The sequence below is a fragment of the Lagopus muta genome, chromosome Z, assembly GCF_023343835.1.
Source record: "Lagopus muta isolate bLagMut1 chromosome Z, bLagMut1 primary, whole genome shotgun sequence".
Lineage (NCBI taxonomy): Eukaryota > Metazoa > Chordata > Aves > Galliformes > Phasianidae > Lagopus > Lagopus muta.
In genome coordinates, this window is record NC_064472.1 from 17,738,117 (window position 1) to 17,750,937 (window position 12,821).

Sequence of the window (12,821 nt, forward strand, 5' to 3'; positions counted from 1 at the left end):
GTTTACTGTAGTTCTGAGGCTTCCACGCATATTAAATGTCTCTAGACAGTGGCATCTGTTAACAAAGCAACATTTAATTCTCTCCTCCTGACACACCCCTAGATTGCTATGGATATTAAAGCAGCAAAGCGAGAACTGAAAAAGGCCAGAACTGTCTTACAAATGGATGAACTCAAATGCCGCAAGCGTGTTTTGAGGAGGCTGGGTTTTGCCACGTCTTCCGATGTCATTGAGATGAAAGGACGTGTTGCCTGTGAAATCAGCAGGTAATTGTTTCTGTGCCAAGCGTTCGTCATGCAGGCACGCTCAGCTGGCCTCACGGAAACTGGCGTGTCACGTTCATGTTTTAATATTCTGGGACCAGTGGAAGAAAAGGTTCTTCTTAGGCTATGAGAGGTGTGTCATAAAGGGAATGTATGAATTAGAGCAATAAATGGCACCTGAAGAACAAAATACAGTATATGCCAAAAGTAAAACGTGGATGTTAGAATGATGGAATAGTGGCTAGTTTCTTACACAGCTTAAGCAATGGTATGGGTTGTTGTTTAATACTGTATGTTACAGGAGAGGATTCTTAGCACAGAGCCACTCGTTACACCCAAACATGGGTGTAACAGTGAGTGTCAGCAATTACTGAGTCACTAACAGGTTTAGAATACAGCTTAATTGGTTCCATAGGGCAGCTGGCACAAATCTATAGGAGCGATGCATTTTATTGTAATGCATTTAACAGGTATGTGTATATTGAAAGATATTGTAAAGATTCCATGGAAACTCATGAACTGGACTCTGTTTCAGGGCGTAACTCGAACACTGATAGAGCAGTGTATTTTTAGGAGTCAGTATGAATGTTTTTACTTCTTGCCCTATAGACTATCTGTACCATCCGCCCTAAAAAATGTGATAAATTTCAGCTGCAGCAGCATTTTATCAACTCCTCACTTCCAGGATCTGTTTTCTGATGAGTTTCAATTTTTGTTGTTTTAAAAAAATCAAGTTATTTCTGCCATCTTATGCATCATCTGATAAATTCTAAATAGACATGTAGTCATATCAAGAATTTGATGTTTTATCCAAGTGGTAGGTTTGGATTTTGTACTGGTGTCATGCATTTCCTTTTGGAACTTGGTGTGGAATCTTTATTCTTCAAGGAAGTTGAAACAAATTTTTCCTCTTCCCAGTATCTTGGAAATACCTGGTTGAATCTCTTTGTTTGAGCAACAACAGTGCCAATCCGTGTCTCTCCCTTGTTATTTTCAATCTCTTGATGTTCTGTCTGATAAAACTGTTAACCTGAACTGTTATGAACTATCAGGAGACATTATCTCTAGTCCAGTTAGAGCTTTTAGTTACTTTATATTAACATCTTATTCATTGGCATCCCTCTCAAAAAGCCAATGCATCAGTTTTTTGCATTCCAGTGAGTGAAATTAAGAAGCTTTTGTATTTTAGCTATGGGAAGTCACTTCACAAAACAGTTAACAATACTTTGTTTAAAAATGACAGTTAAGTCTTCTCTCTAAGCGTTCTTCTCTTTGTTTTTGTTTTAGTGCTGATGAACTTCTACTGACAGAGATGATGTTTAATGGGCTCTTCAATGACTTATCTGCAGAACAGGCAACTGCGCTGCTAAGCTGTTTTGTCTTTCAAGAGAACGTGAGTTCCTTCCTGAGTCTATGAATTCTAGACGTTCCCATCTACCAACAGTACTGCTTCTAATTCAGTTCCAGAAATTGGCGATACTAGTACAGTCCATTGCATGTTTTTATCTGAAGTTGTTTCAACACGAAGTGCCTTTGAGCACACGCACAGATTTTGTCAGTATCTGTTTCTTAAGCTCTGGAGTGCAGTTATTTTTAATGGAGGCATGCCTGTGCTTTGTTATTTGGACAGTACCCTTGGCCTGTTGATGGAAATGGCAGTGTCACGTGGCATTGATACAAATGAAAAGCAAGACCGTGCACATTTAATACCTGATACCTTTGTTTTCCTGCCTGCAAGCAATATAGAAGTTTACTGCATTTTCCCAATGTCACCAAAAAAAATAAACTTCCATATAAAATCTCACTGCAGGTGGCTAGCAAGGCTTAGCACTCAGGCTGACTCAAAAGGTAGAAAGTAGCAAATACTACTAAATTATTCTTGTTAGTAGAAGGGATGCCAAAGTAAGCCATTGCTCATAAGCAACAGAAAATTAAAAGCTAGGATCCAGTGCTGTGGTTTGCTTAGCAGTAGTGTTCATGTCTGAACAGCTTGAACATAAAATGTAGCTGCAATTGTAAGGCTGTATTTTCTTAAATTACCACTGCTGTTTGTTAAAAGTGTTTCCTTTTTATATTCTTGACAAAAAGTTTGTAACAGCTCTAGTAAATGGTGAGCATTTTTGCAGTTTGAAGTTGTGCAACAGTTTATGGAAGAAATTCTGTCACTGCTCAGAAAGCACGTACTTTTTTTTTTTTACTTGTCATGTACAGGAAAGATTTGTTTTCTATTTGGTTTGAAAAGGAGTTCATGGGGAATTCAGTAGATTAAGAGTGTTTGATAATAAGTTTGGAAAGTCACAGAAATCATTTAGGATGATGTTAGCACACATGGTAGCTTTTACTTTTGCATCTAATTTGGTTTACAGGAAATACATGGGAGTGCATGAAGTTATTTAGTATTTTCTTTTTCAGTCCAACGAAATGCCAAAACTGACAGAGCAGCTGGCAGGACCACTTCGACAAATGCAGGTAATGCCCTGGAGATCTGCCTGAGCACAGGGGCAGTGAGATCTAGCAAAGCATGTGTGTAATAAGTGCATGCTAAGATGTGGTTTTGGATCATCACGTGGCTGGCACTGATTGCATGTGGTTCTACAGTGTGTTGTAATGACTTATCTAAGTTGCTATAATCCCTACTGCTAATTTAAAGCATGCATTTTAGAAACTTTGTATAAGCTTGCTTACAACACTAAGCTGTTAGTGCAGGCAGATTTAAATAACAATGTGATCAGTGTCTTGTTTCTGATACTGAGTGACTTTGTTACTCAGCTGGAAAGGAAACCTTGACTTGCATCCATTACCTACTGATGTGTATTTCTATTGGTTTAACACTTAGTCTGTTTAAGCTTGTAAATTTTAAATATTTTATTTTAAAGGAGTGTGCTAAAAGAATCGCCAGGGTATCAGCAGAAGCAAAACTGGAAATTGATGAAGAAAATTACTTAAATTCTTTCAGACCCAACCTCATGGATGTTGTATACACATGGGCAAATGGAGCTAGCTTTGCTCACATTTGCAAAATGACTGATGTCTTTGAAGGTATGTTGATCAGTTCTTCTTTAGGCTGATAACAGATACACAAAAGTGTCTACATCTTAGTTCTCAATGTCTTTGTAGTAGGTCGTTAACTGTTTGAACTCCGATGTATTCAAGTATGTGTGTGGCTAAAACAAAGTGGGAAAAAACTTTCTGCAATATAGTTTAACTTACAGTTACACTGCTAATGATTTAGAATCTGCCTCTTAAGAAAGGATATATCTCTGTTTTTTAAATCCTTCCATGAATCTCAAAAATTCTAGCCATTGCAAAAAGTAGTAATGACTTGTTAGGGCAAAACACCATATTCCAAATGCTGCTGCTAAGGAAGAAAAGTACTGCTCTTGCACTTCTGCTCATTAGTTAAGCTATTTATTTGCTTGTTAAGTTGAAAGTTCCTCCTGCTATCTTAGTGATGATAGAAGTGAGAGGTATTCACATCTGTTTAGGCTGTTTGTAAAACATAGCCCAGGTGAGAGATTACATCTAATTTGTTTCCTAAAATGGTAATGCTAGAAACTGTCTCTTCAGGAATCATAATTAGGACTTTACATTATTTTTAAAGTAAAACGATTTAGAGCCCATTTGCTTCCTAAAAAAAAAAAAAAAAAAAAAAGCATTCAATGAAGGTCCTACCAAAATGAGAAACCTGATTTTTTCTTTGATGAAGTGTGTTGAAGGTTGTGAAGGATTATAGGATTAATAATTATTGTATTATAATTGTGTGTATAAGGACTGATACTGGAAATCCTTGATGAGGTTGTTACCGTTAACTGCTGTCTTGCCTCCCTGAAGTTCCATTTTCATGTTTGTATGTGGTTGCAAATGGGAGGCCTTAAAACAAATTCCACTGCACAGTCCCAGGAACTTCCTAAGCCAGGATACCTGTGAGTAACAGGAATCCCAGCAGTCTTGGATTCTGCATTCAGCAAACACCTCGCATTGAAAAGAAGGTCTGAGAGGCTGCAGATGCGTTTTGAGAAAGGGAATATAGAAAGGGGAATATGCAGTAACTGGCTTACTTGAGTTTTTATGTTAGTTCTTGACTGCTCAGAATAATGCGTTGGGGCACCAGCATTTTCTTTGTTAGTCATCTCTGTCAGGTCATTTTGGCGTGCTTTCTGTTGACTGGAATAGCTCTAGCTTCTCCAGAATTAACTCATACAGGTCTGTTTGGAGAAGTTCAATTTGCACAGCAGGGGATGCATGAGTCTTACCTTAATTTGCAGCTGGTTTTCTGTGCGTTGTCCGGAAGGATGGAAAGCACATCATACATCTTCTATCACTTTAAATGCAATCACAGGAGAGTTTGCAGTCATTATCCAAGTTGATGTAGTGATTTTAATGAAATGGAGACACATAGACCTGTTAGGAGAGACATGGATCTGTTGGAGCATGTCCAGAGGAGGGCCACAAAACTGATCCATGGAATGGAACTCGCTCCTACAGGGGCAGGCTTAGAGCTGGTGCTGTTCAGCCTGGAGAAGACTGCAAGGTGACCTGATAGCAGCCTTTCAGTATCTAAAGGGGAGCTACAGGAAAGAAGGGGACAGACTCTTGAGCAGGGTCTGTGGCGATAGGACAAGGGGAAATGGTTTCAAGCTCAGAGAGTATATTTAAGGTTAGATATACAGAAAATCTCTTTTACACTGAGGGTGGTGAGGCTGCCTAGTGATGTGGTGGATGCCACCTTTCAAGGGCAGGCTGGATAAGGCCCTGGACAACCGGATCTAGCCATGGTGTACCTGTTCTTTGCAGGGGAGTTGGACTAGATGGCCTTCAGTGAAGTGCCTTCCAACTCTTAGGATTCTGTGTAAAGCATAAATATTAAGTAAATAAGTAAAAGTCCTTTGAGATTGTTACCATGGAGTGTGATGGATTGTTAAAGGGTTCTCTGCCTTGCAGGTAACATGCAATTATCAGTGAAGAGATCCTGCTATTACAGGGAATTCCAACTTCCCTGCTCTGCGCTGATTGCAGTAAAGAAGCAGAAAATACTGTTAAGAGTCTATTGGAAGACACCGTGTTTGTGGTTTTTAAACTGGCTTTTCATAAGCTCCCAAACCAATTAAAAGTGTTTTCTGGGAAGACTCTGTGCTTCATGGGTGAAAGTTTCATGTTCAGTGTTGTGCCACCACCCAGGCTAACAGGCACTTGCAGAACTTTCTATGCAGAAAGCTCGAGTTGATGGTACTGCTATCATAAGCTATAGAGGAAGCCTTAAAGAAAGATTGCCTTTTGTTATTTTATCAGAACTGATGGTCAAATTTCAGCTTCAGCTGCAGTTGCCAGCAGTGTGAATGCTTGCATGTGTGGTAAGTAGGTGGCTACAGCACAAGCCCCAGCGTGCCTGCCACAGCTAGGAGCAGTGGTAATGGGTTAATGAAAATGAGTTGTCATTAAGTTGAAATGTGTGTGTTGGAAAGAAATGGAGATTAGAGAAGCTTTTTAAAGCAGTGGGGAAGATGGGTTAAAGTGAACTAAGTACCCCTGTTAATCAGCTCCAGATTTACTTTTGTTTTGTGCAAGAAACTACAGACAATAGTCATTTAGTCTCAAACAGCAGGGGTTTTCTTACACCAAAAAAAAAAAAAGAAAGAGAAAAAAAAGAAAAAGCAAAGCCTGCAACACCCCAGTTAATGGTCCTTGTAGGTGACTATTTCCTGGAAGGGCAGTAAATGGAGATGAGCAGCAGCTATGGGAGGCATACAGGAACACAGCATGGCTGTGCTCAGGGGAGGTACCCATGATGTGCCGATGCCCACTGGCTTCCATATGTTTTTCCACATCATGTCATTGCAGTGGCTTTTGCAAACTGCGACTCTCACACAAGCTATTTGTGCTGTAGAAACTGACATCACACAGATATTTTTTTTAGAAGAGAAGCCTCCTTTTATTATCCCTAATAACTGTTCCTAATACACTAAGTCCAGGGCAAATATCCTATCCTAGATATGATTACTTGAACAGTTATTTTGTGTACAGTAATCTGACTCTAGGTACAAGGTGACTCTAGAAGAAAGGAACAGAGGGCACACTACTTGTATGCTGGTAAACAAGCACTAGTACTGGGATTATTTTGTGCAGCTTGAGCTGAAATAAGTTGAATGATTAAAAATTTTTGAAGAAAATCTTTTGAAATGCAATAAACTAATGTGGATACTAGGTTATGGTCTAGAAATTATTTGTTTGGTGAAGTATTGGCTCGGGAGATGCAAAGTGATCTGTCACTCTTCTTATACAGGTAGCATAATTCGTTGCATGAGAAGGCTAGAAGAATTGCTTCGGCAAATGTGTCAGGCAGCAAAAGCAATTGGAAACACAGAGCTGGAAAATAAGTTTGCAGAGGGTAGGTATTTCACTTCAAGAGTAAGTATTCTGCAAAATATGAGGGAAGCTTTGATGTTCTTTGTTCTGGGGCTTGGTAACATAAACCTCTGCTGTTGACTTCAAGGCAAGGAGTAGCATTGCTCTCCCTATGCGATAACACCCATATATGCTAACCCAGTGCTACATAAGAAGTCAGGCTTTCTAAGTGTCTGTCTGAAAATGAACACACAGTGCCTTAAGTCCCAAGTCACTTCCTCTGGTACTGCAGACTGTAACGGTGTTCGTAGCAGAAGTGTTTGTTTCAGTTGTAGTGGGAGGTAACGTTTTCCTTTCTTTTTTTTTTTATAGGTATTACAAAAATCAAGAGAGATATTGTGTTTGCAGCGAGCCTTTACCTGTAACAAAGTTCATAAGCTTCACATGCCATCTTGAGTCAAGACATTGTTTTAATTGTATTTAAACCACAATAATTTCAACAAGGCATGTACAAACAGCAGTGTACGTAATGAGTGTTACCACATTCATAATAAAAATTTACAGTTTTACTATCTTTTGGTATTGTTTTTTTTTAAAGCAAGAGCTTGATCCAACAGCAATGTAAAGTTTAGATATACAGAACTGTTAGTGTTACTTATATACAGGTAAAGTGAGCATCCAAGAGCAGCAGCAGTCCTTCAAAGGCATTTACTTATATTACATAATTAGACTGGTGAAATTCTTTTCCTTTCAGAGACCAAGACAGTTGAAGTAAGTGAATCATCCTTCATGGTTGATGATTGCTGCCAAAGTGATTTCCATTTGTTGGTGTCTCATGCAGGGTTGTATGGGAATCTTCTTTTGGTTGAAATGTACATCCTCTCACTTTGAAGAAGTCAGACACATACACAACCTGAATGAATAAAGTAGTGTTAATCTCCTCTTTGAAACAAAGTATTTACCTGCTTTTATCCATTAACATGAAGATAAATTCCACGCTCAATATTAAAAAGCAAAATCTAAAGAGATTTAAACATCAGAGAGGTGGAGGTGGTTCAGCAGGCACTGCTTTTCTCTTAAGTATCACTTAAGTCACATTTCTCCAGAGCTGTTTAAAACAGTCTTCGCTCACAGAACTCCCTTCCTGATACACATCTCACCCACAGCCCCTGTGTCTGCTGGACCAACTCTGCCTCTGTTATCTTTTTCTGAATTCCTTTAAACATGCATACCACGTTGGGTTACTGTAGTTGTCTGTTTCCATCCAAGTTGGTTGAAAAGCTCTTAGGCTCGAGCAATTGTATTTTGTGTAACAGACAAAACAGCCCCATCTCATCACTGGCCCAGAGCCTGCCTCACTATCCTCAGAATTGCTGCTGCACCTTGTTTAAGAAGTCATTCAGTCCAAGAAGTTATTTTCCTTCTCCAGCAGTGTTCAAAAGGAAAGACAGGTGTGCTTTCATAGAATCACAGAAGGGCCAGGGTTGGAAGGGACCTCAGGCATCATCAAGCTCCATCCCCTCTGCCACATCCAGGGCCACCAACCTCCCCATTTAATATCAGACCAGGCTGCCCAGGGCCCCACCCAACCTGCTCTTGAACACCTCCAGGGACGGGGCATCCACAACCTGACATCCAACCTAAATCTTCCCTCCCTCAACTTAAAGCCATTTCCCCTTGTCCTGTCATGATCTACCCTTGCAGAGAATTGAATCCCCTCCTGTTTGCAGGCTCCCTTTAGGTCCTGGAAAGCTGCAATAGGTCACCCCACAGCCATCTCTTCTCCAGGCCGAACAAGCCCAGCTCGCTCAGCCTGTCTTTGCAGGGGAGGTGCTCCAGCCCTCTGTCTGTCTTTCCTCCAAACAGGGCTGCCCACCACTCTGCAGTTCTGCCCAAACATTTGATACACTCGTACACAGTTCAGGAGTTACTTACAATGAGTATAGCTACGAGTGCGCCTTGGATGAGCCCTGTTAAAACATCACTCCAGTGATGTTTGTAGTCAGAAACACGGGACAGACCCACATAAATGGATGCAGCAATCAGACCAAACTGTATGGTAGGACGTACGAGTCTTGCCCAGTCTCCTTTCATTCTGGCCTGCAGATAAAGCTAAGAAAAGAAAAGAAATTGTAAAATATTGTAGATACAGAAGCAGTTACACAGAGTTGTCTCATGTTTGTGTAAAGCGTTGAGGGGAAACCTGTGGTTGAAGACATTTTAACATCCAGCAGTGCTGCGCTCTCAACAGTATACCATGGCAAAGGTTTGATAGTCGGAGTTCATGTTTTACATAAACTACAAACTGCTATATTGATGAAATGTACAACTTACTGTACTTCCACCGAAGTAACAGCCTTTTAAGGCTTAGAAAGAACCCCATGGAAATTTAATTGCCACATTGATTACAGTTAAGTAGATTTCTTATCAAGAGTAGCTGGCAACTGTATAGTCTTTCAAAAGTAGGAAGCCCCATCTCACTCCAACTGGAAAGCACATTAGCTCCTTGAGTAAAGTTCACAAGATTCATGAAGTTCGCATGATCTATGACCAGTTTCTAAGATTTATTCCCAATCACATTCCTCAGCTGTCACTGGTTTAACTTCACTTGATCTATTCCAAGTCCTTTTCTACCAGCATATTAGCCATGCTCCCAGTCTGGTATACAAATGGATGCATGCAACTCCCATTCTTTTTCTCTCTCCTCCCTTAGTGCTACCTATCTTATGTGTATTTCTGCTTGCATTGTGTTGCCCCAGGCTCATGCTATGACAACCCAAAGACAGCAAAGACCCTGCTTTTGTTTCCTTGTCTGCTCTGCCTAGGACAAGACCTCTTATTTCAGCTGCAAGAGGAGCTTCTAACAGCCACCCCATAAACATCACAGATTTTATTCTACAAGTTGATCCTGTCACACTAAAAAAAAAAAAAAAGCACAAAGTTACTGTATTTTCTGAGAAGAACAATTCAGTTGGAAATTATATTTAAAGCAAAGTACATCTTTCACTACCATCTAGGAACTCCAGGTCTAGTACAAACCTTAACTGACAGCTTCTATGATTTTGAAAGACTAACCTAAAACACAGACTTTAGGCACTGAGACAACATCGTAAGCTCTTGATAAATCCCTTAGCTGACAGCTTCAAAAGCCAGGGCTACTTTCTAGAAGCACTGCTTTCACAATGTAAATATCAGCACAGAGCATGTAGTGTAGATACAAAGGTGCTACTTTCCAAAGTTAAACATTTGGGGAATGGTTGGTTGGTTTCTCTGAGTAACTTGCATCATGACTTTGGCATGATGACTTTTCAGCTATAAATGGGCTGTCAGAAAGATCAATGCTATCCATAACTACTTCTCTTTAATAGCAAGGTCAGGATGAAATCAGACTCTGAGGAAGTTACAGCTAAGCCTGAACTGGAAAATTTTTTCTTTCAAGTAGCAGCGCTTGGCATATTTCTGGGGATCTTAATTTTACCACAGAGGAATAAAGGGAAGATTGTTGAGCCACTTCAAAAGTCAGTTGTCACAGCGTTCTTCTAACAAAAGGTGTTTTAATGGTCCTGTGTTAACACTACTCTGGGATTTATGAAGAGCAGAGCAGAGGTGGGTCCAGGGAGAACACATTGGTAGTCTGCAAAGAGCTGGCTGTGCATCCGACAATGGGTGTTCTTTCCCCTTTCCCACTGAATTCTGCTGAAGACAGCAAGAATTAGCTTGCTGTAATATTATTTTTTTTTCCCCCCATGTAAGCATTTCTGGTAGTTGGCAGACGCACAGTTATTAAGAGTTATGCAACTGCAGATACTTGGGAAACTGCATTTACCTCTCAAGAAATAAAATGAGGCAAGCTCACAGACATAATAAAATAGAGATTGAATCTCCCGTAAGCAGCACGTATTCAGAGCATGTCTCTGATTTTCCTCCTGCATGACAAAGCAGCAAGCAAAAAGGGACATCTACATGACAATCTCATTTCTGAGCTGAGAGCAGTCTCAATCAGAATTCAGATCTGGAGCTTCATGCAAACCTAAGCATCAACTCCAGTAGCCATACAGAAAATCCAGAGTCCCAATTGAAAACCCTGCTAGAGGATGATGGATTTACACCACTCCAAAACAAAGTATGTTATGGGTGAGAAATCACACCACAGAGAAGCAGGATGACTGACTGAGGCTGTGTGTAGTTTCAGAGTAACAGCTGCTCTTCTGGTTACAATTGGATTTTCTGATACTGCTCATTAGATTGAGAGTCATTTCTTCTATAAGCCAGCCACTGCAGTGGCAGATTCCATGTTATTTTTAAACAGGTAATTTCACATGCACATTACTTACAGCAGGCTCAGACAGTCATGCTCCCCCACAGACTGTTACTACAACCATGACTCAGAAAGACTGCAGCAACAAATCTGGCCTGAAGTAGGTCAGTAACGCTGGAGTAGAAAATAAAGTGGTCAAAAGAGAAAGGAGTTTTTACCTCTTGACTATATTTCCTGTAAAAAGCTTCATGCCAGAAGCGTGCCTGAGTGCTGCATATAGCACTATGTGCATCATGCATGTTTGTCCTGGCACTACACCAACAGAGCTATTTTGACCCTGTTGACTAACACTGAAGATCATTTACAGAACCCCTCCCTGTATACACGGCATGCCTCTGGGCTTTTTGAACCTGGTTTTGCTCCTCTTTTAAGCCACAACACAGGCAAAGAAGAGAAACAGAAAGAAATCCCTGCCATTCCTCCCTCCCAGTTCAGGTCTCTGGGAATAAGCTTTCTTTTTCATCAGCAGAAGCAGGAGGAATGTCAGGAAGCTTCATCTTGCTAATAGGACTGTAAAGCGCCTTGCAGTCCTTCCTTTGTTGCTGATAAAATATTCAGGAGCCTGGAAGAGAGTGCAACAGCCAGAGCTATTCAGGTAGGACTGTGCCTCTGTGAGCTGCAGCTATTTACCACACTGTCCATCTTCTCTGCCATCCTAACAATCTCTCTGATCTTTAAGCTGCGCTATTCAGCCATGATCCAATGATCCATTTCTCTTCCCTCCTCCAGTTTCTCATGGTTTGGTGTGGTTTTTTGTTGGTTTGTTTTTTTTGTTTTTGTTGTTTTTAAACTGCACAAACAGATTTCAGAAACATTCCTGAGATAGGATTAAAAGTAATCACCAGCGTTTCTTTCACAGGCTAATGCTTACTGTATAATGAAAATATGTTCTCTACACCACACACATCCTGAACACAAGTTTCTTCTTAATCTATGGTCTGGTACTCCATTTCTAAAAATACACACAGGAATGAAGAGAAACTCGCAGCCACTTTGTGGCTCCTTGCAAGAAGCCACAGACATGAATGGAAGGGTCTCTGCAACTAGAGAATTATTTGCTACTCAACATTTCTAGCATAATTTTCAAGTATTTGCTCTTTCACCAGGACAGCATTAATATACACTACACATAGCTGCCTGCCTAATTTTAAAGTGCAGTGACTATTTCCTAGACAGACGTGTGGGGTGTAATCCATGTGGCTTCACGAGAGAATTTCCTAACAGTCAACATCTCACATCCCTACCTTAAGGCACAGAATCTTAACTCTGCTAAACCCCATTCATTTCACTGGGGAAGGCAATCTTTCAAATACTGAGTTTTAATGTTTAGAACTTATACAACATTTTTCATTTAATATCTATCTTCTGTTTTTCTTTCCAGAAGCCTGTTACATACGTTTTCCACACTGCAAAACTTTTTTTTTTTTTCATTAAGTCACCGCCAGTCCTCCTACAAGAAGGGAAGGAAAATGAAGAAAACATTGTGTGTTCTTTCCCTCCTCCATTACCCCATAAAGACTTAATTTGTCCATCTATTCGTTTGTTCTGTCATCATTTGAAAGCTGTTTTATTTAACAGCATTTTAAAATTTCCTGATGTCAAAGGGCCTTTTTAATTACATTCCGTAAATGTATCCTACTCTGTCTCAAGGAATGAGAAGATGGGTTTCCCTTTGGAGATGCACCTATTTCTCCATTCCCCCTCCTCCCCCAACTGTTTTTTGCCTCAATCCTACTATATTCATTGCATTGTAAAATTAATTTAGCAAGCCAGAACGTACAATTGTTATCCTGGTGAGACCTCCCCAAGACATGGAAGAATCAGAACACTTCTAAATTTGCCCAAGTAAAAGAGATAAAGGTCAGTAGAAAAAGAAAAGAGCAGAAGATCAGTTTTTC

At 40.2% G+C, this 12,821-nt stretch overlaps 2 protein-coding genes across 3 annotated transcripts in view; one reads left to right on the forward strand and one right to left on the reverse strand.

The window, feature by feature from the left end:
* MTREX (Mtr4 exosome RNA helicase) overlaps positions 1-7,091 on the forward strand; it is a 41,850-nt gene extending 34,759 nt beyond the window's left edge. The window contains exons 22-27 of the mRNA XM_048932388.1: positions 103-266; positions 1,551-1,656; positions 2,676-2,732; positions 3,140-3,302; positions 6,544-6,648; positions 6,978-7,091. Of these exons, the coding sequence (XP_048788345.1) occupies positions 103-266; positions 1,551-1,656; positions 2,676-2,732; positions 3,140-3,302; positions 6,544-6,648; positions 6,978-7,030 (648 nt within the window). The 3' untranslated portion in view covers positions 7,031-7,091. The remainder of the gene's footprint in view (positions 1-102; positions 267-1,550; positions 1,657-2,675; positions 2,733-3,139; positions 3,303-6,543; positions 6,649-6,977) is intronic.
* PLPP1 (phospholipid phosphatase 1) overlaps positions 7,056-12,821 on the reverse strand; it is a 53,296-nt gene continuing 47,530 nt past the window's right edge. For both annotated transcript variants that reach the window (XM_048932397.1, XM_048932396.1), the window contains exons 5-6: positions 8,541-8,717; positions 7,056-7,518 (exon numbers count right to left, since the gene is read on the reverse strand). In XM_048932397.1, coding sequence (XP_048788354.1) covers positions 7,393-7,518; positions 8,541-8,717 — 303 coding nt within the window. In that variant the 3' untranslated portion in view covers positions 7,056-7,392. The remainder of the gene's footprint in view (positions 7,519-8,540; positions 8,718-12,821) is intronic.